This window comes from Siniperca chuatsi, linkage group LG8 (genome assembly GCF_020085105.1).
Source record: "Siniperca chuatsi isolate FFG_IHB_CAS linkage group LG8, ASM2008510v1, whole genome shotgun sequence".
Taxonomy (NCBI): Eukaryota; Metazoa; Chordata; class Actinopteri; order Centrarchiformes; family Sinipercidae; genus Siniperca; species Siniperca chuatsi.
The window spans coordinates 22,069,390-22,097,219 of NC_058049.1; the positions used below are offsets into that span (position 1 = coordinate 22,069,390).

General features: G+C 43.0%; 1 protein-coding gene across 3 annotated transcripts in view; it reads left to right on the forward strand.

The window, feature by feature from the left end:
• The first annotated feature begins 367 nt into the window (after positions 1-367).
• tenm1 (teneurin transmembrane protein 1) overlaps positions 368-27,830 on the forward strand; it is a 164,862-nt gene continuing 137,399 nt past the window's right edge. The window contains exons 1-3 of one of the 3 annotated variants that reach the window (XM_044204925.1): positions 368-827; positions 13,753-14,024; positions 16,528-16,854. In XM_044204925.1, coding sequence (XP_044060860.1) covers positions 13,808-14,024; positions 16,528-16,854 — 544 coding nt within the window. In that variant the 5' untranslated portion in view covers positions 368-827; positions 13,753-13,807. Of the gene's footprint in view, positions 828-1,138; positions 1,610-13,752; positions 14,025-16,527; positions 16,855-27,830 lie in introns of those variants that run through there. The other 2 variants (XM_044204928.1, XM_044204926.1) reach the window with 2 other exon arrangements.

A 27,830-nucleotide genomic window follows, 5' to 3' on the forward strand; every position in this document is an offset into this window, starting at 1 on the left:
ATATATTAGTGTCCCATTCCATCTTCTATTTCTATGTACAGCACTGTAAATACCATTTTTGCTTTGCTTTTCATTATCTGAGATTGCCTACTTACTTTTATAATGTGGAAGATTTTTGTCATTAAATTGCACTCCAGATTCTCTGAGGCCTGTTGCTCTTGGGAATAACTAGCTTTTGATATTTGGAAATATGCTGCTGAAAGGGTAGCAACGCAGCAGCACTGGCATGAAAAATACCAAACTTTCACCATTGTGGCTGTATTAATGAGTCAGCATTCCAGCACAGGACAACGCTGCAGCCATATGGCATCACCTGAAAGTGTCTAACTAGTGATCCAGACGACCTCCTGACGGGAGAGAGCCTGTGCGTGTTTGTGTCTGTGGCCGGTCTGTGCCACACCCCCTTCTCCTCGGTGCGGTGGTACGATCCAGAGATGCTGTTATAGCGGCACCGAGCCTCACCAGCAACAGCATCACCCGTCAGCCTCCTCGGGGTTCAACTGCGGCTAAACGCACCGCGCCGGGCTCCCTGTCACACAGCACAGCGGAGCTGGCTCGCGCACGGCACCTGCAAGGAGATCCCTTCCTCTCCGCACAAATCGCTTCGTCGTTCTCTATCGGCATTTGAGAGAGCGAGCATCATCAGCATCAGCACCGCCGCCTCGAAACCAGACCAGCAGGCACAGAGAGAGGCGTCTCGTCCACATTTCTAGCACTTGCACCGCGTCTCAAGTCAAATTTCTACCGGGGGGATTGCACAATCTTCAGCAATTGCAGGGTTCTCATAGCATGGAATCGGACTAAAGGAATGGCTTTACGTCGTGGAGGTAAGCGACACGTTCGGTTCTGGCCTTTAGTGGGCTCATTGGGGGAGCTCGGCTACAATGTTGCCTGGCTAAACGAGGCTTTGGGTGTTGAGACAACGTGAGTTCACAGGAAATGGTTATTATCAGCTGTTCGGATGTGCTGTGCGGTGCGGTGCTATGGCCCGTGTGTGTGTGTGTGTGTGTGTGTGTGTGTGTGTGTGTGTGTGTGTGTGTGAAAGAGAGAGAGGCAGACAGAGAGGCAGAGAGAGAGAGAGTGTGTGTGTGTGTGTGTGTGTGGTGCGGTTTTATGAAAAGCAGTGCGCCTCCTTTGAAGTGAAGGGACGCAGACTTTGTGCATACAAACCTGTCTGTTTGACAGCCAGTCTAAATGATGCCAATCCAGGTACAGAACTGCAGACTGCCTGATTCATGTGCGCAAGTGCCGTATTCGTTCTGGTTCAGAAACGTTTGCAGCCTTAAATTTGTTTTGCTCCAGTTCTGGTCTCGCCTACTCCATCTCCATCAGCACTAAGGTAGCCTAATGATGCCAACAGGGCCACCGGAGATCCAGGGGGTATAGATCTCCCTGACGCGTGCCGTCTGTCTTGCAACATCAACGCAGTCTACCGGGCCAGGGCTGGACATCACCACCACCACAACAAGTACAACAGGCACGTCAGGACACGTTTCAACACTGACCTGCTTTATTCTGCTGATAAATGTCTATCTCCAGAACTTCTACCCTTCTGGATGATGCTGCAGCTGGTGAAGCCATTCCTTGACCAACATTATTGAACTGCACGGTATTTGATTTTTCACATTGACTGTGTTTAAAAAGGTGCGAGGGTAAATAATTAACAGCAGCAAATGCATTTTGATAAATCATAATTATTGTGAAGGCAGCGAAAATTGCACCAGGATGGATATGCTCCGATAGATTTAAATTAGACCTCCTCACTCCTCTCCTTCACAGTAGATTATAAATAATTGCTTGGAGTAAACCACTGGAGGCATATTTCCAATAAATAAATAATTAAATAAGCCAAACAAACAAATAAATAATACATATTTCTGAGTAATTGTCTAAATATATTCTTCAATTAATGAGAAACTCTCAAAAACCATCCCATACTTTTCCTGCATGGTTTGTTAATCTTGCTTTACTCGACTAGGGACTGGAAAGGAGCTGTATAGCTTCTTTGAAAATGCAAATACATTGTAATCAGAAACTACAATTTGTCAATATATCTTATACATGGATCTAATGCACTACTCCTCCAGGCACTGTACCCATCTTTCAGAGAACTGTATTGATGTTAGGATTGTTTCACAAAGCAGGCATACCTGCGTTCTACCATATTATTATAAGGTCCAAAAACAACCCCCAAAAACAAGCCTATAGACTTGAATGCAGCATGTTCTGTCAGTGTTGCATTGTGTGTCGCTGCCCTGCCTGACACTGCCCTGACAATGACGCGGGCACCGTGCTTAATTCTTCCACGGCTCGCACGTTATTGATAGTGATAATAAAAATGAAGCAGTCTGTCTTAGCTTTTTGTGATTAATAGAGAGAGAGCATCTGTGCATGGAGGTTAGATAATACATACACACACACACACTCTCCTGTGTCTTTTTCACACAAACACACACACTTACAGTCACATGCACACTGAAAGAAGACGATGATGTAGACGTACGGGACCAGGGGAGGTTGATGATTGTAATCCTACATTCATTTATTCAACTGTACTGTACTGTAGTGTTGATAGCTGGGGTGCTGCTCAGACTATTGTCTGGTGAAGTATGTGTGTGTGTGTGTGTGTGTGTGTGTGTGTGTGTGTGTGTGTGTGTAAGTGTGATTTTTAGGCCCTACAGGGCTGCTGCACAGGAGGTGCAGATGGACATGTAATTAAGTGCATATTTTTAAATGGCTCAACCATTATGGCAACGCCTTCACAATTAGAGGACAGGTCTTTGAATTGAAATGTCACTCCACCAATTATATGCTGCGTACATGCCACTGATAAGGCATTGGCGTTTCTGCCAGTCAACTAACCACATGACTGATCAATCAGTCAGATATTCATGGTTTTACATTTCAAAGTGTGCCAACACACTCTAGGTTTCCTTTTCAGCAGCAATTAGTGGTCATTATCTTTTTCAGCTCTTGCACACTCACGTTTCAGTGTTCAGTGTTGTTAAGCGGGTTGTGCATATGGCATTTTGGGAATCCAAAAAAGCTGCTCAGCTCCTTGGCTTGGAGTCCCATCATTATTTCAGTGCAACTTCCTGACAATTTAGGCCCGGAGTGCCGATTGTTAGGATGCTGCCATTTTACTGTCAGCAGATCTCATTGTCCTGAGTCAAGAAACCACTGACAAAAAAAATATTCGCTTGTGTCTAATAATTTGTGTTTTTCTGAGATTTGAGTGATATTGCATGGCCTTTGGATAGCGCAGTGCTGTGCGAGACAGCGGGGGAGTTCTTTTTGTTATCCAGCCCTGCATTATTTATGAATTTTCATTCCAGGAATGCAGTAGCCCCTGGCACTGTAATGCTCCTTTCTCCCATGGAATCGCTCACACACTTCCCTTATGCCTCACAAGTTTGTTGCAAAACTAAATTTCCTTAATAAAATTGGGGTCATGAATTAGTGAGAGGACAATGTGAAATGCTTCAGAGGTTGTTTATAATATTGAGTACAACACTTAGTGCTGCAGTCAGAGTTTAAGCTCGCAGGCGATATGCGGCCCAGTGGGAGTTTTTATCCCCCCCCTCTCCCTCTCTGCATGTCCATCACATGGTAAGAATGTAATTGCTGGAAAAGCATAAAATGTGTCAGAGTGTTCACCACCCTGTGGATAATTTCAAAGTAAGAGGACCCGTGCCAGTCGGGTAATCACACTGCTGGACCACTAGACTTGCACGCACAAACACACAGACACTTAGAGATGTAACCATTGTACAACTTCAAATATTTACCTTCTTGCTGCAAAACTGCTCCATCCTCAAGAGGAATTGTTTAACAAATCCTGCAGTGCTAATTAGGGTTTCTTCTGTTCATTCGTCTGTGGTCGGCCTCTGCAGTAAGGAAACTGCCTGCGCTGTGATTTTGAAAAAGTGAAATACAAAAGCAATATAATATCGCCAAATGACCCTATAAAAATCTCGTTTAGGCCCAGTGTTTAAAAATGTGTTTACAATTAATGCACTTAGCGCAGAAAAGCATTCTTGGCAATATAACATGTTTACTGATAATAGTGATTATGAAAAGCTTTGGTCCAACATATGGTCATTATTCTTACAAACTGATTGACAGCAAATTATATGCATTTTACTGTTCTATAAAATCAACAGTATCCTGTTTTTGAAATGATGAACTCTTTTACAGACAGAGTTGCCTTTTATTTTGTACACATAGTGTTTCATGCTAAATAGAATTTCTTTCCATAATAAAATAATGTTTTAAAATATACATCTTTGTAAAATACTCCATTTATTAACATGATAGTCTGAAACCAAGATGTCTCTTTTTTTGATAAAAATATTTCTATATATTCTCTATATTTACTCCTTATGCTAAAGTATCCAAATATACAAAATACTGTGTATTTTAGTGTTGAAACCAAAAGCGGGACCAACAGCAACAGAGAAAGGGACAGAAATAGTATCAAAACCAAAATCACCTTCAGTCACTCATGCTGCCAACACACACACACACACACACACACACACACACACACACACACACACACACACACGCATACAGTATATGCCTGAGGCGTTTTTCTTTAAAGTATTTGGCTATGTCTCAACATCTCCAGTCCTCTATTCTCTCTTGTCTTTCTCCATTGGGCTATGGGCAAGAGTCAGGGACTATATGCAGCTGAATAAGGAGCGCTGTGTTATGTGAGATTTGTATTGTGAAAATGCAATCACCCCCCCCCCCCTAAATTCTTGTCAGAAGACAGAAGGATCAGAGCCACGAGAGGCTTACTGGTCAAGCCCACTCTACTTCTCTTTAAAATATGAGATTAATTTGTCAAGAGGAGTGTGTGTGTGTGTGTGTGTGTGTGTGTGTGTGTGTGTGTGTGTGTGAAGAGGAGTGCTGATGGAACACACCAACTGTAGCTAGAGGGCTGAGACATAAGAGCTGTGAATGATTGTTGATTTAAGTGTAAGGTAATATTTGAGGACTGTTGCATTGGATATTATTATGTATGGGGCTGCAGCTAACAATTATTTTCATGATTGATTAATCTGCAGAATATTTTCTCGATTTGATGATTTTGTGTAAAATGTCAGCAGATTGTGAAAAATATCCTTCACGAGTTCCCATAGTCCAAGGTGATGGCTTCAAATGTCTATCTATCAAATGATATTCAGTTTACTATCTCAGAAGACTAAGGGCACCAGATAATATTCACATTGAATCTATGGCATTTTTGGCATTTTAATTTTTAAACGATTATCAAAACTGTTGCAGATTTAGTCAACTAATTGATTAGTTGACTAATTGTTGCAGCTCCAATTACATATTTTGCAAGGTGTTTCTGTTATTTTGTCTACCTCCTCTGTAAACATTTTACAGTTCATAAAGTTATTATTTTTTCTGTTGGATTGTGTTACTGCACTGGTTCATTTTATTTTGTCCACCCCCTGTTCTGTTAACAGTATATACACATGTGGACCACAAAAAAAAAACAACCTGTGTGCTAATATCTAAGGTACACACAGAGACATGCACACACACACACACACACACACACACACACTTGGCACACTGTCTCACACACACACTCACACACACCTACAGGGACACATTTCTCACCGTGAAATTTTTATTAATCAAGTCACTGGACAACTTTAGAAGAAGAAAAATCAATTTTTGTTTCTTCTCCAATTTATTACTACATTAATTGTCCTTCACTTCAAAGTGCACGTCTTAGTGTCTTGGTGTCAAAATAATTAAGTTAAAATCCATTATATTTGTGCTGATTTTATCCTGCTTTTGTTGACACGGAGGACAAAAGGAAGTCACCGCTGGCCAGCTTTTACTGGCAAGATGTACAGCAGCGTTGTTCACCTTCAGTTAAATCAATGCTGGAAAATTATTAGGGAAGGACTCTATTAAAATCAGATCAATCAAATGTTCAGAAAAACTTTGCATATCATCAACATCAAGACAACTGGTAATGTGACTCCCACCATTTCTTTAGTAGCTACTGTAACAAAGTGAGTGATCTGGAAGCGAGTTGACCACACTCCTGCTACATATTACCCCACAATGAAACATCAGCAACACATTATACATCAAGACCATGATTAATAACTCAATGTGAATAAGTTGCATCTGCAGCTTTGTTGCATGCCTATGAAGGGATTTATTTAGCAACATAAAACACACTGATGGTATACTGTACATCTCTCCTCTAAACGAGTTCATCTGTTTCCTGCTGACTGGTAAATAGCCTCATGTGTATCATCAGTAATATTCATAGCCCTACTTTCTAGATGATTATGAATTATTAACTCATCGAAAAGATGAATAGCTCCAAAACGGTGCTTGATGCATCTCTGCTGGAAGCCATGTTTTATACAATACAATACAGTACAGTACGATCGAGTTCAACATGTTTTTCGGCGTGTTGCAGGTGAGTTGTTTTGTTGTTAAGGTTTAATTTCAGAATGAGTCTTGATCCACCATGAACTCTGGGATGTATTTCAAGTATTTGTATCATCGCCCAAATTGACTTCTAACTGTAGAGACACATATTCTCCGCTGATTTCCAGCCAAAATGCCAAGCCAAACTGCACAAAGTGACTCAAGCAAAGAAATACCCAATATCTACTCCAAGAAAATCATGGTAGCAGTGTGCAGCTATTTTTTCAAGTAAAGCAGACCTAATACATGTTGTCTCCAGATGTAACAATCCTGAAATCCCATATTTTACAGCATGCGCTGCATGTCATCCCGTCCCGATGTGCTTGGAAAAGGAATTGTTTGGAAAATTCATATTTTGTTCTCTTTAATGTGCTCAGACAACACAATGATTCATCTGACAAGCAACAAAATGAGAAATGCAAATTGTTAAGGAACATGCCCAATGCAGTTTTGCCTAGCGAATTTTAAGAAAGAAAAGGCTGCAATGGAAAATAAGATACAGGATAAATGAAAAACAAAGCACGGTATATGATACTGAAGAAAAAATGCTTGACTCCCTGCCATTTCCTAACTGCAAATACATTTTACAGTATGTGCTATTGATTTCGAGCTTAAATGATTTGTTTATCTAGAAAACTGCGAGTTCTCTTTTCACTGATATGCATCTCACGCATGCAGGAGGTAAAACCTTCAGGGCTGAAAACGTCACTTACATTTCTAACAACCATACAACTCTGTGAATTCTTGAATTCCCTGTATTTCTCTGAGAACGTGGTTAACCAAATTGTATACCATAACCTTGAGGTGCATTTATGTGTTTCTATACACTAAACAGGCAAATGGAGGGAATGTATTCAGCCCCCTACACACATCTTTCTTACATCACCTTACAAAAGAGCAGAGAAATATTTTCCTGTGCAAGGCTGCTAAATGCAGTCTGTGTCCTCGGCCTGCAAGAGACCAGGAGAATCAGAGAGGAGGCGAGGGCTGAGAACAGGTCTGAGGCGCAGGAGGAGCCGCAGGGATCACTCAGGATTTTCGGAGGGGGAACATCACAAAAATCCACCTCCTCTCACGTACTCCTGGGTTTTTCCAGATGAGAAGCGTCATATTGTAACGGTGTAGATGGAAGATTAGCCCACTTAGCATTCAGAAATCAATCTGCAATGCTGCTCAACAGCTACTAGTAGATCTTTTCAGCTGCTCCTCTGCAGGGCTAATGCTCTTTACTCACTCATTTCTCTGTAATCAACAACTTCATAAAGGAGATGCGCAGGAAATACTGTCTAAATAGCTAATCACCAAATCCAATTTTGGAATCAATGCCATTGATTTATCAATTAATGCTGCATATATAATGCCGCCACATTGCTTTGCTTTGGGTGTTGGAGGTTTTAGCGGTCAAATGCATTATTGAAAGAGGCTTTTTACCAAGCAGTGGCTGATGCAGAGAGCTTAGGAGGTTGTCAGTCTTGATGTAAAGCTTTATTTGCAAAGCGAGTTAGTGTGAACAGCCTTTTAGTCCTGCTAGGAGGACAGTGACATGAATTTATCTTGCGAGAGAGGAGGAATATCAAATGTGTTGAATAAGGCTTTGCCTTGTCAGGAATATTGATTAAGTGGTTTTGGGTGGTGTCTCTTGCTCCGTGTGTGTGTGCGTCTGTGTATTTGTGGTCAAATGCCTGTGTGACCCTGCAAGTGAATGTGGTGTTGTGCATGTGAATGCGCATATGGGGCATGTGTGCCGTTGCATATTCTCATCCTTTTTGTGTTTTTTGTTTGCTCCTCGGCCTTGTGGGGAATCAGCAAAGGGCTTTAGATCAGAGAGAAGGAGTAGAAGTGGATATCACGAAAAGAAAGTGGTAGTCTACACAGAAAAAGAGCCATACCTTAGTCAAGATCTAAAAGAAAGAAGAAAAGTTTTCACGGTAGTCAAGATATAAAAACGGCCTTTGAAAAGTTAAAGCTTAGCTACTCCCTCGCTGTAGGCCACATTCAGAGGGCATGAATAGTGTAGGACCTTATGGATTTCTCCACACTGCTCAGGCATACAGTAGCGAAGTGGGATTTGACCCATGTCCACTATTAATAGTCAGATGGTCCAAGATGTTTTCCCAGCAGCTGACAGCTCAGGAACCAATCTGCTCTGCGAGTGGACACACACGCACACTTTTCCTTCTGCTTCTTGGTCCTGCTCTCGTTCTGACACGAGTGGGCATACACTCAGACTCGTCAGACTATTGTGTCGCCTATATGACTTGCTTTTGTACATACAAGCATTAACCTTGGGTGCTACAATGTGAGGGATAATGGAGGTAGGCAGTGCACTGGAGGCTGAATGGTAAAGACTGCAATGGCACAGAGAAACAGTGAGCAAGGGTTCACACAATTGATTCTCTATGGCGTGTGGGTGTTCAAGTGTGTTGTTTTTCGGTTAGCGTGAAATGCTGTAAGTGTGTGTGGGCGCAAGGCCACTGAGTGTGTGTCCATCTGTGGCTAATTGTCGGTATGTGTTTCATCTTTGAATCCTATCAGGGATACTGTACGTATGGTGAGGTCCAGGCTTATGTGTGAGTGCATGTGTGATTTGTGTGTGTGTTTTTGTTTGTGTGTGTGTTTGTGTGTATAAACTAGTATGTATTCTGCTAGTAAACTCGGCATTAGCAGCAACAGATTTCAGGCTTGGTCAGCTATGAAAGCACAACTACGTGACGAGAGTGCTGCAGCCGCCCACAGATAGCTAGCCCTTATCCACTAATTAAAACCCTCTATCACTCCATGTCTCACTTGGCAATCTCTCTATCCTTCAATTCCCTCCATTTTCACAGTGAAATCTCTCCATCTCTCATTATCTATCCATCACTCTTTTTATTCTCGTTCTCCATTCATCCCTCCCTCCCAACTCTCGGCAGGCGCTGAGAGCTCTCGGTGGGCGGTGTACTGTTTTGTTGTGTTTCGGGTGGTTTAGGTATAACAGGGTCCTGTGGGTCCTTCAGGGCCTCTCATCTGAGGTGTCCCTGTCATATGCCTGAGGAGCCATGGTGGTGCTAACGAATAGAACAGATAGATTTTTAAGCCCAATCCCCCATCTTTTCACACACACACACCCTCACTCCAGGAGAGGCATCTCTCGCTGACAGCTCACTGTTTACTCCCGTAGGACCTGTAGCCTGGATCTACATTTGCAGCTACAGACTGCGCCTCGGTTGCTTCTGATGATTAAGCCATCATAATGGTAGACAAAATGAAAACCTGCAAACAACACTGGGATTGTCAGGACTTCCCTTCGAAGCATCTGCGGTGACGAGCTAACATGTTATGCTTTGGCATGTATATATTTCTCAAGGTTTCTCATTGACATTCCTGTGGCTTGCGAGGCCTGTTTAGTGAGCGGGATTAGCTCGCCTCTGTGCAAACAAGCTTCTTGGAAATGTGTAAAGGCCAGAGCTAACAAAGATAGTAGCTCCCTACTCACTGGGGGTCTCCAGGCTGTTATGAAAATAAGACCTTCTCTGCAGTAGAAATGTATTTGTAATCCTGGAACTATACTGTATCAATAATCTGAGGAGCTAATATTGCTGGATGGCACTCTGCTCTCCCCACTCTCCTTGTTTATTTACCAATGTGAAATTCAATTTCTCTGCCGCTGCCTGGCCCCAATCCTCCCCCTGCCTTTCTCTTTTTCCCATTTTGCATGCTCTCTCTTCCTGTTCGTCATGATTTCAGCACATTCATTCGAGACTGGAAAGCGTATATCGGTTTTGACTTGTCCTCATGGTCCTTGCCTATACACGTGACATATCTCCGGCGCGCTGTTGGTGTTATTGTTGTTGTTTTCGGACTTCTTAGGGACCCGCCCCTCTGGATATGACTGGAGCGCAAATCCTGTTTAAAAGCTACTGTGTATGCGAGCCTCTGTCTCTTTTCTAAGCAGATTTGCAAAAACAGCCCACTGGTCTATGGTTGCACTGTTTGAGCAAATGGATGGATAGGAGCGGATCAAGTGGGTGAAGAGTCCCATTAGATATTATTGCAACTATGTAGCCCTGGATTATCACTCCTGTGTTGTTGTATGTGTGTATGAGTGTGTGTTTGTGTGTGTGTATTTATACTTGCTACATAGTGAGGACTGAAACATGTTTTTTACCTACAGAGTGAGGACATTTTTGGAAAGTGAGGACATTTTGGTCGGTCCTCGCAACTTCAAAGGGCAGTTTGAAGGTTAAGACTTGGTTTTAAGGGTTAGGTTAGAATTAGGTTAGGCATTTAGTTGTGATGGTTAAGGTTAGGGTAAGGGGCTAGGGAATGAACTATGTCAGTGACGGTCCTCACAAAGATACAAGTACAAGGTTATGTGTGTGTGTGTGTGTGTGTGTGAAAGAGAAAGAGATAAGAGACAGAAAGAAAGAGGTTAGCAGGGGAGGAGGGGGGCAACAATGTAATGCGATGCATGTGTTTCACTCAGCGTTGTCACTTTGTATTAATTTTGAACCCAGCGGAGAAGAGTTCATTACACACTGATGAATTATGAATTTAGAATTAAATTAGAAATAAAATCACACAATAACATATACATACATTGTCACTGCATACAGCTACTCACTGTTAATCCACTTGTAGCGCAAACAAACTCACATGAGATGCATCTCAAATTTTCAAATGTATCTTTACAGCTTTTTAAAGAAAATTTGCTGTATTTTGTAACTATCAGTAAATTCAGTACACATACAGTACTTTACTGTGGTTAATACAGTAGATTGTAATGCATGAAGTCTATGAATTTTACATACTTTGGTCTCGCATGGACATGATTAAGATCAGTTGTTAGTCACTGGCAGTACAGTGATGCAGTCAGTTAAGCGCTGAGTTAGCTTCACTAAGGGATCCCTCAGTGCTCTGTGTGGTCCCCTGCTCTACACGTGCATAAAAAAATTATGAGAGTGATGATACAACTCTTGTAGTGAAGGTTTTGAAGATTCCGATATTAAAAATTAATTCTAGCATGGTGCTAATTATTCTAACTTCCTCAGACCTCTGCAGGGCCGTCCTTGTGTGTTTTCTATGAATAGTAGCCCATAGCGAGCCAATGGCGCCCGCTTCGCCCCAAGGTGGTTATTCCTCAATTGCAAATCTAGGCTGACGTTGTGCTCAGGTGGCACATGCTGACTTGTCCTACAGAACGCCCATGTGTCTTGTTTGAAGTGAGCTTGGCTCTAGGAAACAACCTCCAGGTTTTGACATCAAAACCAAGAATCAAACCCCCTAATGGGCACCCCACTGTGGGCTAGATTTAGCGAGAATAACCCCCGCCAGCAGGCTTACTTCTCTAAATGCAGGGGCCTCGGAGGACGAGGTGGAGGGTGGAAAGTGTGTAAGGTAGGGAAGGAAGAGCAAGGATGAGACGGAAGGAGGGGGGAGGGCAGAGGTGGACTGGTATAAGAAAGAGGGATGGTGAAAGAGCAGTGAAGGAGGGGAAGGAGAGGTGTGTTTTAAAGGAAACCAGACAGTATTTCACATTGTACAAGCAGAACTACATGTACTAAGCAAAATATTCACTAAGACGGTCTGTGCATGTGCACACACGATGGGGGAAGAAGATGGTGCACTCGGGTGCTGGATTGCATGCTTTCATTTTTGCGTGTAAGTGTGTGACAGACATAAAACAGGACAGAGAGCCTCTGTAGAGACAGACAGCAGTCAGTGCCTGCAGCAAGCTCAGAGCTCACAGGGTAATGTATACTCGCTCCTCACCGTACCAGAGAGAAGGTGACACCAGTCAATCCCATTCTGACAGGGCAGCTGAGATAATAGCGGGCTTTGATTCCTTGCAATAACGCCTGCCAATCAAAATGAAAGGCATCATGATTGCAGGAAACCACATGCGTGCATACGTGTGTGAGTCGTAGGAGCTTACAGTATGCCACAGCATCACTACGATAAATGGATGCAAAAAGCGGTTATATATTTGAAGGACTTTGTTGTGCTTTGTGTTATCATTCAAGAGAAAACACAAGAGATGGATGGAAGGAGAGACAATTGTGGAGCTTTTAGAGATCATCTGCGCTATGATAATGTCTTGCAGGGGGTGCAAGGGTGGGTGTGTTGGATGAATGTGCGAGCGACTTGGCCCATTTTTTAACTGTTTGCTGTCAGGGGTCAGCGGGGAGTCTGTGTGTGTGTGCGCACGTGTGCATGCAAACTGGTCCGTGCGTGTGCATGCACAGGGAATGGGGAATGAGGAGGGTGAGGCCAGGGGAAGGAGTCTTTCAGGTGGAATAAAAGCATTACTGCGGTGGTAGAAAGGTCAGCTGTAAACTTGTATCAGACTAGTGGTGATCACCCTGTGCTGCAGATCTCTGAGGTATTGAGCAGGCACGCTCTAATGGCTTTGATATATGGACTACAGGACTCCCTGAAGAGGTCAATACCATAGCACTTTGTCTCTATGAGCAATGACCCTCTCAAGCTCCATTTAGAAGCTTTATATCTGAAGGAAATAGTCTGGAAAGGCCTCAGGCAGGGCATGGTGAAAGAGAACTAATATGAATGAAGTATTTTCTAATCACTTCTTCTGTGCTCTAATCGTTGTCCCAATCAATCATTAGTTATGGTGGTATAAGCATATTCTGCCGGACGTTATCAGAAGTACATTTTGATGTGGTTGAGAGAAGAACAAAAAAAATCTGAGCTGAATAGAGCTGAAAGAGCTGATTTATCATTACAATGACACTGTAAAGACTGGTGCCTATTAGTGTTTCATCATTACTTTAGAATCTGGTGAGTAACAGTGTTTAATGAGAGTGACAGACATGGGGCTCAGCTACAAATGTGTTGATTTATCCTCAACTCATCAATGGTTGTCTGTAAAAGAGAGATAAAGCCTACAGTAGCTAGAGAAAACACAAACCACAACTGACAGAACAGAGGGCTTTACTTGATTTTGGCCAATTTCTCTTCAAACACATCCAGACATAATGGCCACCATCGCAGTCCCTTCTGAGTGCATTGATTTAGAACTAACCTTTGGTGTGAAATATGAAAGAAGCCAAATAATGCTTATGAATGTCTGCTGTAATTGGAATGAGCAGATGTTGCAATATTGTTCCACTGTGTTCAATAACAGACTTCTTGTGCTATTTTTCTCCTCTGCCCTCTCTGTTCAATACCCCGTTCCCTTTCATTTTCCTCTGCTGACCCATCCTTCTTCCTCGCTGCTATCCTTTCCTCCCTCCCTCCTTCACTATACCTTTCCCCCTTCCCCTCCATCTTTCTCACCTCCAGACTCTGTGCTCTGTGCTGTGGCTGTGCTGAGTGACTAAGTGGAGCCTTACAAGCCATGGAGGAGATGGACAGTAAACCCTACCAGCCGTTGTCTAAGGGACGCCATGAAATGGAGATGTCCTACACCAGCTCGTCTGACGAAAGCGAGGACGGCCGCGCCCACCACCGTTCCTACACCTCACGCGAAACCCTGCCTGACTACACACATGAGCTACGCCTCACCCTCGGTTCACACCGGGAAAGACAGAGCAACTACAGCCAACCCCAGCCAGGTACCACGCTCAGGGCATTCTTAGGCTGGATGTATTTACCTGGAAAATTACATCCACAGTTGCACATATACTGTATATGCACACCAATGGATATTAGCACAAAAAGCCACACGAATGGTAGACACACACACTTGCACACACAAACACATGCACACACTGAGGTCTTTAAAAGGGCCAATGTGAATTACCTATTACAGTCCACAATGAGCCAGAAGGACAGTCAGAGGCAGCCAATTACCTCTTCTCCATGGAGGTGATATTTCTCTCCCACAGCTAAACTAGGTCAACCCCAAACCTCTCTGGCCTCACCTGGGGTGGAACACCACCCTTCATTACACACACACTCACAGATACAGACACGGGCGGACATAGGCACACATACAGACGTACGTTGACACATACACACCGAAAAATTCTTCCCTGCCGGTGACAGGAGGAGAAATGGGCCAGCGCGTGCTGTGATGGATGGCCTTTATGCAGGTCATGTGTGGTGTTAAGAGAGAAGCCGCACCTCATCAGGAGCACGCTGCTGTGCAGGGTTCATAGTGATCAATAGATACTCTTTCCGCTACCCCAACCTCCTGCTACTCTGCAAGACCTACCCACCATGCTAACAAGCAACATTAGCCATTCATAACAGTTACAACTCCTGACAAGCAGGCCTCTTCGGGGATTTCATGGTTTGAATGCCACCTTCTATGGATTTTGTCATATTGTTCGCCATGTCGCAACAATGGTCATTAGTCACCATCGTGTTGCTTCGACGTCTTCCACAACATTGTGGTGTCAAAGACCACTCGCCTTTTTCAACAGTTACTCAGCCTTTTTGTTTCCATAACAAACAACATCCCCTGCCATGAGTGTCATATGGTTAGGTGCAAAAGACCCTCCAAAGCAGCCTTCGAAATGTCAATGGCAGCCGGTTCTGCGAAGCACATCTGTTCATCTTTGGGCAACAGAGTTATATATAGTATACCCTACCTAAGTAACCAACTGTTAAGGGGGGACATTGCCTCCAGTGATGTTTTAATGGATTACGGTGTTCCTGACAAAGATCAGCCAATTTGTTTCTCCACTAATTCCCCACGCATGTTCTTCATATTTTCCTTCATCTTTTAAGCTGCCATATCTCCTGCCTTTCCTTCCTTCTCTTCCCCCCCGTGGTACTTATACCATTGGGTAAACATAAGTTAGATGTGGTTATCTATCTACATACAGGTCTGCATAACAATGAATTATGAGCCAGACTGTTTTTGCAGCTATTCTGATTTTTGCTTATGACAACATTGGGTGAAGGTAGTGTTTTAGGTATATAAATGGTCCATCAGCAGAGAGTCGGAAGCGGCTCTGTAATGGCAGGAAATGGGAAGTTATTCAAAAGAAATCATTTTCCGTCTAATCACCTGTTAAAATCTCTTCTTGTATTATAAATTTGTTTCAAAACAAAATGGTTAAAAGGCTTTTCAAGTCAATCCATGTTTGTTGCTAGGGGAAAATAGCCTATTTGTTCCTGAATTGCCCTCTTGCAGCCAATTTGAGCTAAACAGTAGTGTGTAGTGGTGACCAATCCTGTGCCAGTTTAATTCTAGCAGAACAGTATGTGAGCCACAGTTGGTCTTGACCCCATCAAACAGGCACAGCAGGACACATTGCTGGTCAATGGAGTGGTCAACAGGACTGTGGCTTTTATTGAAACACTGTGGTTCGTGTTCAGAGGACCTGACCTAACACACATATTAACTGCACTAAGTGAGAAGGAAAGGAAGTCTTTTTTTCTGAGTTCTCAATGGAGTCTATATGGCCAGACTACAATAGTATCTGTATAGATTTCAATTTATGCCTTGGGTTTTTTTTTTTTAAATTCCATCAATTCCATCACTTCCACTTATACATTCTAAAAAGAAAACTCAGGTAGTGAGGAAGAGAATTTACTCAACTGCCTCTACAGGGAAAAAAAAGAGTAGAGCTCAATTGAATTGAATTGAATTGAAGTGTAACCAGAGGACTAACACAGTATATCTGATGTTCTCAGATAACAGTTTGATGCTTGGGATTGGAGGGCGTTCTAATACCTGAAAGCATATGAGGCTCAATTTTTTCCTCAGTCTGAGTCAATATTAATAAGGTTTGATCTTTATCTGATCTCTTCACCCCACCAAGGAGAATATAGATGAGATCAGTGGTCTGTTTGAGCAGCAGTTCAATACATCTCGAGCTTGATAACACACAGGCAGCATGAACAGGATATAGCTTCACTGCAAATAGTTAAGAAAAATTTTGATTTGGACTTCGGCTGCAAAACTTAATAAATGCTTGCTCAAATAACAGCCTGTCTCTTGACATAATTTGGAAGGTGTTCTGTGTTTGGCTTGTAAATGCCTGTCTCTAACAAACACCTGGTCAGCTTAGTTGCTGAAGCAAATAAAAACACATGCCGGTATTAGAGGCTTTACAGCTCTACGTGTATATGATCTCCATCTGCATGTCCCTCCTCCTCCTCTAGATTTAGACTTCTGTAAGGCTGGGCAGATGAGGAGCCCTGACTACCACATCCACCAACAGCAGCAACAGCCGCAGCAGCATCAGGAGGAGGAGGAGGAAGCGCTGTGCTCTGGACCGGCCGCTCATGTCCACAGCCGCGGCTACTCCCTGGGCGTGGGCTCGGACGTGGACACGGAGCCGGAGGTGGACCCCTCTCCTAATCACGGCCTGCAGCACATGTGGATGCGCGGCCTGAAGTCTGAGCAGAGCTCTTGCCTCACGAGCCGTGCCAACTCTGCCCTCTCTCTCACCGACACTGAGCATGACAGGAAATCTGAGCCTGACAATGGTGAGTAAAATATTTTACACAACGGGATTGTCCATCACTATGCAAAATGCACAGGGGAGATAAAATTTTTAGCTGAAGTCAGGCTACTTGCATATTTTTTTCACTCTGACTGTATTTCTCATTACATCCTTACAGTCTCATATTATTAAGAGAAGAAACTTCTAATGCAAAGAAAAACAACATATAACGTTATAACTCTTTTCAAGTTACAGCCTTGGGCAATTACGTGATTGAAACTCTCCGTTTTTGAACTAGTGCTAATGTCTAAGTTCCTCTCTCTTTGAAAGCTCTTTGATGTGACTAAATACAGAAAATGTGCTATTGGTTATTTAGTCTCTGAAGTGAGCTTGTATTGGAGGTGAACCTGGGGTTGACTGGGGATGGTGGCTGAGGAAAGTCTGGTGACGAACATCCACAGCTTTTTATTGGCTTGGAAAGGATTGAATATCCATTGGAAGCTGAGGCAGATTTTGGTTTAAGGCTTAGAGGAAAAGGAATTGTAGGGGTCGGACGTCTACAGTACCTGCCTGGCTGCCTGAGGGCAGCTGACAACTGCCTCTGTGGGAGAACTGCAGCCTGGAAGGAAGGAGAAGTTGAGAGGCGGGGGTGAAGATATGGGGCCAACTAGAGAAGAATCTGGGATGGTGCCAGCTATCTGTCTTGCACTGCTGGGCTTGGCTTGGCTTCCCGCAGATGGAGAGTTAGTTAGAGGTGCACACAAACAAAGACAGAGCTCTCCAACCCATCCCCAAGGGCACTGTCTGTTTATGTGATGCAAAAAGGTGGAACGTATTCAGTGGCTGAGAAAAGTAAGGGTGATAGAGAAAGAGAGAGAGTGGAAAAAAAGAGAATTAGAGAGGGGAAGAATAACAGACAGGGAGAGCAAAAAATGCTAATGAGAGAATAGAAATGGTAATGTAATGGTATAATTAGAATGAGAATAAAAGGGAATGAGTGATTGAGGGTAAAACAGGTGAAGGAGAAGCTGGTTTCGAGTGAGTGCTAGACAAAGATGGTGGGAGAAGGAGCGGATAAGACAGGGGAGGAGAAGGATCATGCGAGGAAGGGTTTAGGATGTGCTTGTTTATGTTCGGGATGCACCCAGGGGTGCTGTTTAATGACAGCCGGATTGGACACGGAGTCAGCCTCGTGCAAAATCACAAGATGGAAGAGGAGAGAGTGGGAGAGCTCGCAGCATTACACAGTAATCAATTTGTGATGGCTGTGTGCATATGGACCAACGTTATTACCATTTGAGATGAGGGACTCCATCTTTATCCAGGGTCAGAATGAAAGCTGCCAAAGGGGGAGGCAGATGGGCATGCAGCAGAGGAAACAGAAGCAAATGAGGATGGATGAAGTCAGGAGAGGATTTAAATGTTCAAAGCATTTGGCTTTACTGCTACAATGCACCAGGATGTCACATGAAGAGCTATACAGTGTGTCCTATGCCTCTGCAAACCTTGACACAATCTCTCTCAAGAACATGTCCTTCCTTTTGCTCAAGCTTCGCCCCTCTCTCTGCGTTTTCTCTTGCACTGGTATCCTTAACTTGGCAACCCTTTTTTTCCCCTCTCCACCACCAATACCCCATTTATTCTCATCCTCTTCCTGTCCATCTCTCTCTGACACGTGGCCAGGTGTGTCCATGCGTGGCATCCTCTAATAGGAAATGCATTATGGATGTCACATTTCTGTCCATCAGCACAACAAAGTCTCACACGCCCCTCTGTTCCAGTGATAATGAAAGTTAGAGACACTCGCAAAAAGATGTTGGCGTAAAGGGGCTGAAATCAAAAAGCTAACGTCTCTGCCAAAATGAAAGTGCATTTTAAGTTGGCCCGACCTTGCACTCCCTTTGTCTTCAGAGCTCGCCCCCTCCCAAACCCATTAATGATGTCAGCTTCAAACTGGCAGGAATCCTTTTGTTCCTGGTCTGATTGAAGCTGACAAGTCAATTTAGTCAGTGTGTGTGTTTGTGTGTGTGTGTGTGTATATGTGTGGATTTGAGTGTGAGAAAAATAGAGAGAGGGAGCGAGAGATTAAGAAAGAGTAAAGGAGAAAGAGATTCAGTTTGTGTGTGAAGCCACGTTTGTCTGTCTTTATTCTCTTTCATGTGTGTGTGTGATTGGGTGGTGGGGGGTGCATGTCCAACTGTGACACCTCCCTTGAGGATGGCTGTGGGCATTCTCGAGCACTAGTCAGACCTGCTGACAAACTCAGGAAAACATCAACACCCTGAATTGACGACAGTGTGCTGTTGGAACAGGAGATTGGCAGTACAAAGACATAGTGTAGTTCAGCTAGAGTTTACTTCTGACACACACATACACACACACACACAACCACACACACACACACACACAATGGCCAATCATGGACAATCATAAATGCATTTGTTAAACATGTCATTCCAAAACCATGGGTACTAGCATGGTTGTATGTGGGAAAAGCTTTCACAAGACGTTGAACCTGGCTGCAGGGATTTGCTCCCATTCACCCAAAAGAGCATTAGTGAGGTTGGCCACTGATGTTTGGCAATAATGTGGCACAATAGTTTGGCATTTAATGTTCCAGTTCATTCCAAAGGTGTTGGATGGGGTTGAGGTCAGTGCTCTGTGCAGGTCTGTCAACTTCTTCCAACCCTTTTGGGTTTTCTTTATGGACCTGGCTTTGTGCATGAGGGCAATGTCATGTTTAAACAGGAAAGGGCCTTGCCTAAACTGTTGCCACAAAGTTGGAAGCACGGTATTCTCAGGGACCTATCCTAAATCATGAAAAACAGCCCCAGACAAAAAGTACATAAAAGTATTTTAGCCGTATATTGTATATAAGTGGATAAGTACACACATACCGCTACTGTTGCAATGTTAAATACTGAAGGATTAGTTTAACATTTTGAGAAATATACTTATTCACTTTGGCGAGAATGAGATGTGATGAGATGAGAAGATACCGCTCTTTTGTCTGTCCATTACCTATGGAGCTAGAGAGCTAGGAGGCGATTAGTTTATTAGCATGAAGACTGGAGGAAGGATGTAACTAGCTAGCTGTATCTTGTTTGTTTAATCCGTACAGAAACAATGTTACAATTATTTCCTGACCAACAACAGTTTATCCATCCGCCTAGCACTTCTCTGTAGACAACAAGACTTTAAGATGTCACTTCACCTAACCTACATTACTGTTGTCATACTGTGTACGAATTAAACAAACAAAATGTATTGTGCAATTTAGTGAGCTCTAGAGCTGTAGTTTCGAACTATGTATTTCTCAAAAAATTGTACTATTATTAATTCGAAAATTTTTCATTTGCAATGACATGATTGAATTGCAAAATTGATTGCTGAAATAAGTGCTGTGAGAAAGAGAAGAAGTGGACTGATGCGAGAGAGAGAGCAGATAGATTTGGTGTCAGTCTTCTGAATTACTGCAGTGTGGAATAATTAAAAAAAAAACTACATTAGCTTTATTATCTGGGTTACAGCACTGTCCTACAATGAGATGCTAATTAATTGACCACTTTTCATTAGTTTAATCAGTTGCAGATTTTCTCTAGGCTTTTGTCTATCTTTTGAGCTTGTCTTTTTTTCCCCTCCACTTTTGGGATTGACACATTGGCATGTAGCAGACAGCCTCCTGGTTTTACATCACTGCACTTTTCATACATCGTCCTCCGAGCAGAAAGGGTTCTAAGGCAAATGCAAACAGCAGTTCAATGAAAGGCTCTATCACTCATTATGGTAGATAACGTTCTGTACTAAAATGCAAATATCTGTGTAATTACCATGGCCCAAGTAAGCATTTGATTCTGATTGGCCGCAGGACGTCCATTATTTTTTTAAAAACTTGACAACTCCCTTATAACTGTCTGATCGTAGTGCTAAATTAATACACTAGAAAGGTTTGAGTGTTCCATTTCCGCCATACACTGCAGATAATGGTTTGAAGTAAATGGGTTTTCAAATTGCCTCAAACATTCAGAGTCCTAGAGTTAGCAATCAAGCCTTATCGAAGGAGTAATATTGAAAAACCTGGTTTGGTATGGATGTAATCCCCCTGCATCAAGACATGTTAGTCCACATCTGCTGATCTGACCGGGCACTGACACTGTGTTATTGCTAGGTACAAACAAGCAAACACAACCGGACACAATGACATATAACAGAATTAAAATCTAACATAACAAATATCAATAAATAAAAATGTGCATTAGTATTCAGTTTTTATTTGATATTATCTTGTTTAGCAGGCTGATAGTAGATGAATATTTCAAAGCAGGACGTTGCTAAATGAATATTAAAACCCTGAAATCATGTAATCTAACACTCAATGCAGACAAAGTAAATTGAACAGAAATGCAAGTCCCTTCCTTGTTGATTGTCATCAGGCATGAATTTATTTACACATGACAGCTTGTGCTTCTTGAATTCAATTTGAGCGCACTCATTTCTCAAACTAATTTTCTTCCAAGTATTAATTTCTGTGTTCATGTGTAAAACATGCATTTTTCAACTGTGGAATTGTCAAAGATGGATGGCAAAACTACCAACAATTCTAAAATCTTAAAATTAGTTGCTTTTCACTTTATGTTGTTATGTTTTTACTTTGTTATAAAACAAATGTTCTGAATGAGTGTGAAAGATACTCTGTAAAACCATAGAGTAGATGCCTGCCAGTACTTACCAACGCTAAATGAGGCATATTGCCCAAAATAGATTGCTGCCATTAGACCTTCAAATAAAGTCATTTAGAATATTTTTTGCACAGTGTAGCTATTGTCCTTGCCTTGAAATAAGACAAGCATGAATGTTACCTTAAACATAAATGTTACATGCCGGCTATAAACTAGGTTGTTCGAGGGCCTGGGGGACTGCACAATGTCATAGAGGGCCCTGATATCCTTAATAAACATGGTCCATTATTTTTATAATGATGTGCCAAAGTTTTGCAGTCAAGTTTGGCCAAGTTGTGTTCAAGTTAGTGTTGCAGAAGGTTAGCAAGGGTGTGGAGACAAAGGGTGGTAGAGTGGTGTGAAAAACTGACCTTATGGTTTAATGAGCAAGCATACGGCACAGAGAAAGACAAAGGCAGGGCACAGAGAAGATAGGAAGACAGAGAGGCTCGCTGGCAAGTACAGACATTGCACAGGATATTAGAGAGCCATCATCAGAAAATCCTGGCGAGGTTTAGCTTTTATACTAAGTTTAACTTTAGCTAGCAGTTGTTTGATACATGTTATAGCTAAGTTTGGAATACCATTTAGATGAACTGATGGAACCTGGTGAAATACAAACAGGTGTTACACAGAATTAGATTTCAGATGGGAATCAGATTTTTAGGATTTCTCTACTTTATGATGCAATTCTGACATTTATTAGGCAATCTGGACTTTTAATTAGATAGTGAGGGAATTACAAATGTTTCATGTAAGCTCCCTTATCCAAAAGTGTCAGATAAGAGCATTTATGCAATGTGAATGAAATGGGTTTTATGTGTTTTTCCTCCTTCTGATGTTGGAAGACACAAATCTTCTTTTGGCAGCTCTGCAGCTGTGATAACCTCAGCGGAATCAGGAAACTACAACACCCTCAGAGATAGAGACACCGCAGATGTGCCAATGCAACCTCACATATGGACATGTACAGACATACAAGCTGCATTCTAGTGTCTTCTCTTACGTGCAAGCAGAGGTCTAAGTGGCAACACCAGGCACTCTAACTTCCTTCTTGCCTTCCCAAGGCCCAAGGGGTTTTGCAGGAATGGATTTGTCTATTAGCTCGTAAAGAACATTGCTCAGTGCCATATCGATCATCTGAGCTGTAACGTTTAGGGTCTTTAAGTTGTAGAGTTGATCTAGTGGTACACGGACTCCCCTGGCTATTTTACCAGAGTGAGAGATGATCAACTTAACCCTGTTGCTGCGCTTGGCCAGAGGAAACGCTATAAACACGTCCGCTGGAGCCAGAAACCGTTTTTATTGAACCGCCTGTTCAGCCATCCAGGAGAGGCTGAAGAGCTACCATGAATCCGCCAGGTGCCTTATTGCAGTTGTGTGGTTTTCCTCTCTTTAATAGCAGTCTCATCATGTAGTTAGCCATGCAGGCTTCTGTTCATGACAAGCTGTCAGAATGTTGGACCACACCCTGTTGTCCTAATGATGGACCTTTACAGCTCACTGATCCAAAGGAAGACTTACTGAACTGTAATGCTGGTTGATGGGGGGTTAGGGATGTGTGTTCGTGTGTGTGTGTGAGAGAGAGAGAAATACAGAGAAACAGAGTGAGAGAGATAATTTTCTGTTCTGTCTCTCTGTGAATGCCCCTATTCCATCCTCATCTCACTGCCATGGCAACAGTCATCAAATCAGAACATCAGCCGTAGCTTTCATCACGTTGTCCACTGGCTGCCTACAGGCTGTCTGTATACATAAACTGTGTGATGGAAACATCACAGAGTCCAGCCGTTACTTGCCATTTTAATAAGCGGTCACATCCCGCACAATTCCACGATCACCTACATGGCAGAGGAGGTGAGAGGCGAGCTGAATTTTTTTAATAAACAGTCAAATAAGCGAGCTTAAAGCTGTTTTCAGCTCCCAGCTCTGTTGGAGTATTAAAATGAGAGGAGAGCATGGTGAGTGGCACATGAATAAGCTCACAGCAGAAAGGAACAATAGCCCTGAGAGTGTACCGAGAGATTAGTGCAAATCAGAGTGTTCTGCACTGGGGGAGAGAGGCTGAGAGGGGGCGGAGGACACAAAGGTGCCTGTACTGTATGGACACACACACACAGACACTCAGATGCCCACACATGCTCCTACTGTTTTGTGTTCCGTGTGTGTGAGGGGTCAGTGGGGTATATTATTTTGGAGGGGTGGTAGAAAATGCAGCTACAACACAGCTAGATTGATAAGGAAATGGTTGCCATGGAGGGGAGAAGGAAATAGAACTTTTTTTAAAATAGAAATTTCCTTATTTTGTTTTTGTTTACCTGAGGTGTCTCCATTCAGGCGTAAAGAAAAGACGCTGGCTTCTATGAATGGGCAGCCAAAAAGTCTAATTGAACAATGATGGCGAAAGGAAAAGGAAAGGAAATCAGGACCTTTACACAATGCAATCCTCAGTGTGGATGAATGGGACCTGTCGCTGAGCAGGCTTCTGCTGTGAAAAAAGCTTGTCTGAATAACAAACCTACAGGTTCATTGTTATTCTGATAATCACAATTGTCATCTGAGCCTGCACAGGGATTTGAATGCATTTGCCAAGAGGATGAGTGATAGTAATGACAGCGTAGTGGTTTCCCCACCATTAACAATCGCTGCCATTTTAGTTTAACTGCTTGTAGTAATAGCTGCTCCTCCGTCGCAGCCGTCGTGATACTGCCAGGGATACTTCTGCCATAGCTGCGCCAGTCCCAGTGTTAAAGGCTGCCATCACAGCCATGGTGCCAGTAGTAAAGGCTGTTGTTACATGGCACAGTGCCCTGAGCCTGTCAGACCTCCAGGGTGTGTACACCACCTGTCATTATCAGCTCTCAGCCCTGGCAGCTACGGAGAGCTAATGGTCCACTGGGTCTCACCCAACAATCTGCTGACCAGTATGAGTGCTGCTGGTTGGACGGTTGGACACCTACGCACACACAGGCATGCACGTACATGAACACGCAGACATGCAAGTGCTCAGTTGTGCACAGACTTCTGCACAGTACAAACTGTTCGAATCTAAAACACTTTTTCAAAGAGGTATGGGTTGAAGCATAAACCAAAATGAAAAAAAAAAGCTAGTGATATATGAGCCTATTTCACTCATTCACTTTGCCCTGGGATGGACTTCTTCTACTCACTGGAGAATTGTCTGTATGATTTATAGGATTGGACTGCAACCTTTGTCACAGGCAGCTTTTAATTGAAAAAGCCACAACAGGACTTTGGACAGCCATTAATTGTTACGGTTAATTAAGGTAAACATTAAATGAAGAGAGTTTTAATTGGTTTCTCTTGATGAGGGTAGGGATCTGGGGTGACCAGAATCTGCATATGTAAATAACTGAAAGCTCCTCCAGGCTTCGGCTTAACTCTGTCTGCCTCAGAGTCATCTCTCTCTCTTTGTGTTTATTTTCCTCTGTGTGTGTCACTGTCTCTCTTCGTCTCTTTCTCTTTTTCTCTGCACACACCCATGCGTGCACACGCAAACACACCACAGATTCACACACCTTGGCCCCTACCAAGTTGTCAGCAATACAAATGGGGTGCTTTTGTCAAGTGACACTGATGTGATGTATGTACATGCTAAATGCTAAACTGGCGCTCCCTGAAGAGATACATTTGTTAAGATGAGACATGACAGATTGGCATAAGACATCACCTTCATATTTACAACACATGGAATTATCCCAAGGCCTCCAACATTCAAGCAGTCTGTGTTTATTTTTAGCATTTTATTTTTGAAAGAGGATGTTGTATGTGTGTGTCCACTGGTGCTCATCATAGCACGTTTAATGACCACTTTCTCCGTGCAGTAAAGATTCATTTATATGCTGTCACACTATGGCAAGGATTGCAATGTGTACATATGGAAAATATCACAGATACATCAAATAGTAGTCTTTTTCCTTCTTTTTTGTCCCAGTCATCGGAACAGCTGCCACCTGTGCCAGAAGAGAGGGCGTTAATAGTGCACCCAATCACTTTGCTAGATAGATCACCCTAACACCAGATAGATAATCATGCTGTTAAATAAATGGCTTCTTAAAATGCTTCTGAATGCTGCTAAAAGCATGAGCATTTCATGGGCGACTTGGGAAAAGTGAGTGGTGGTGTTAGGGGGAGGGTACTGAATTTGCATTGCAATGTCTGCAGTTGAAAGTGTGTGTGCATGTGGATGTGTGTGTGTGGATGAGGCGAGCAGACAATTGGACGGCTGCTCGGTCACCCGGTCACCCCGCTGCAGTAGAAAAGCTTCTCATGGCCAATGCAGGGCTCTTGCCAGTGTTTCACAAAAACTGAATGTGCTAGCGCCGTCCAAACAGATGCTCAATGCCATTTCCAGATAGTGTTTATGTGTGTGCATGCGTGGTGGGTGGGGTGAGTGCGTGTGTGTGAATGGATGTGCACAGTGCGTTTGTGTGTTCCCATGTGCTTCCAAGTGAGTGTGCACTTTGTATAATTCATGTCTGTGTGTGAGTGTATTTCGTTCCAAACAGATGTTTTTTTTTCCAATGTGTGTGTACTAGCTGAATCAGATCAACACCAGCCGGTGCAGTGAGTCCGGCCAAGGTGGATATATTCAGTGCATGCTGTGGCCAATACTACACACACACACACACACACACACACACACACACACACACACACACACACACAAACATCGAAGAGACTAGGTAGTGCAAGAGGTAGAAAGAGCACATGCAGGCAAACCTTTACATTAAACTTAACATTTTAAGTATTAGTTGACTCAATAAGAATAAGTGCAAAGTGCAGATTAACTCATCATCATGATTGCAAGTAGTAATAAAAAAATTGCAAGCAATCATTAAGAAAAGGAAGGCAGGAAGGAAAAGAGCATAATCAAACTGAAACCGGTGGAAGTGGTTGTGAGGTTCATGAATGAATGGACTTAATTTCACTCAAGAGGGGCCTGTGTTTATGTGCTGTAGCCTTTGTAATAGACCTTCTTTTAATGTGCTGCACTTTTGCTCCAACCCCAAGAGGAAAATCTCCACCCCCCTTAGTTAGTTTCTACACCTGTCAAGCTTTTCATTCTACCACGGAACATAATAGTTTGTTATAATAATGGTGGCAAATTTACGATCGAAATTTATAGTTTTTGGACAGTGGTACTACTAATAGTATCACTCTTACTACAGCCCCATACACTCCACTAAAGCATTTGGAGAAATCCAAAGCTTGACAGGCCTGATATGCCTAGTTATGGTTACTAAACTATGATTGGGCAATTGCTGTTCATGGGAGGGGTTAAGCGAATGGTCAGTTGTTTCATTTAATATGTTAATTTTGAGTAAGAATATTAAGCAGCATACACGATGAAGCATAAATGTGAGCAACACTGTATTCATTCTCCTTTTGTCCATCTGGAACCTCAGGGTGTATTATAATCTGTTCAAGGAACTACAGATCTGTAGATTTTAGACTGAGTGGATATGCTCCACCAATTCTTAAGGTCTCCATTCCTCCCTGGAGGAACTGATGTTACATTCAAGGTACATTCATCTATTGTTTTTCTGTCTGTGGTGGAATAAAGGGAATGACTGCAGCCCTGCCTGAGCAGGGAAGATCCCTGTACGATTTGGGAACGAGCAGAAATGAGTCTAGCGTGTGAGATGTGTTGAGAGATGATCGCCTCGGGGAAGCATGAGCCGAGCCCCCTCTTAGCTGCAGAGCGAGAGAGAGATAATGGGGTATGCGGCTGACAATAGGTGGATGCGGTTCCTCTTTCTAGTCTTTTTTGGGTCAGCACCAGAGATGGGTCAGCTCACAGACGGAGTGGAGGAAACAGAGGGGGGGAGAATGAATGAGAGTAATATCTCATATGTCTGTCCTTGCCCCTGGTTGCCCTCAGTCAAATCCTCACCATTATGCTTTCATGCCTGATTTATGTGATGTGGGTGATGTAGCACTAGCCTTTCTTTCTGCTTTACAAGACAGGAAACAGAGGGGTGGCAACCACTATAAACCAGTTTTGGAGCTGTATTTCTACCCGTACAACACAAAGTGATCCAAATAGCAACTAAATATAAATCTTGGTTTGGACTAACTACATCCTCTTGTCCTCATAGCCCAGGGCAATGCTACTTCTTTTCCTGTGGTGTGATCTTGAGTGGGCAGGGCTTATGCAAGTGCTATTTACATCTGGACCGTCTTTAGCTGAATGGATTTCCCCTGATAACTCAGCCAGGGGGGAGGTAAAGAAGAAGCGAGGGGGGCCAGCGAGTGAGACGTGCGATGTATCAAATGT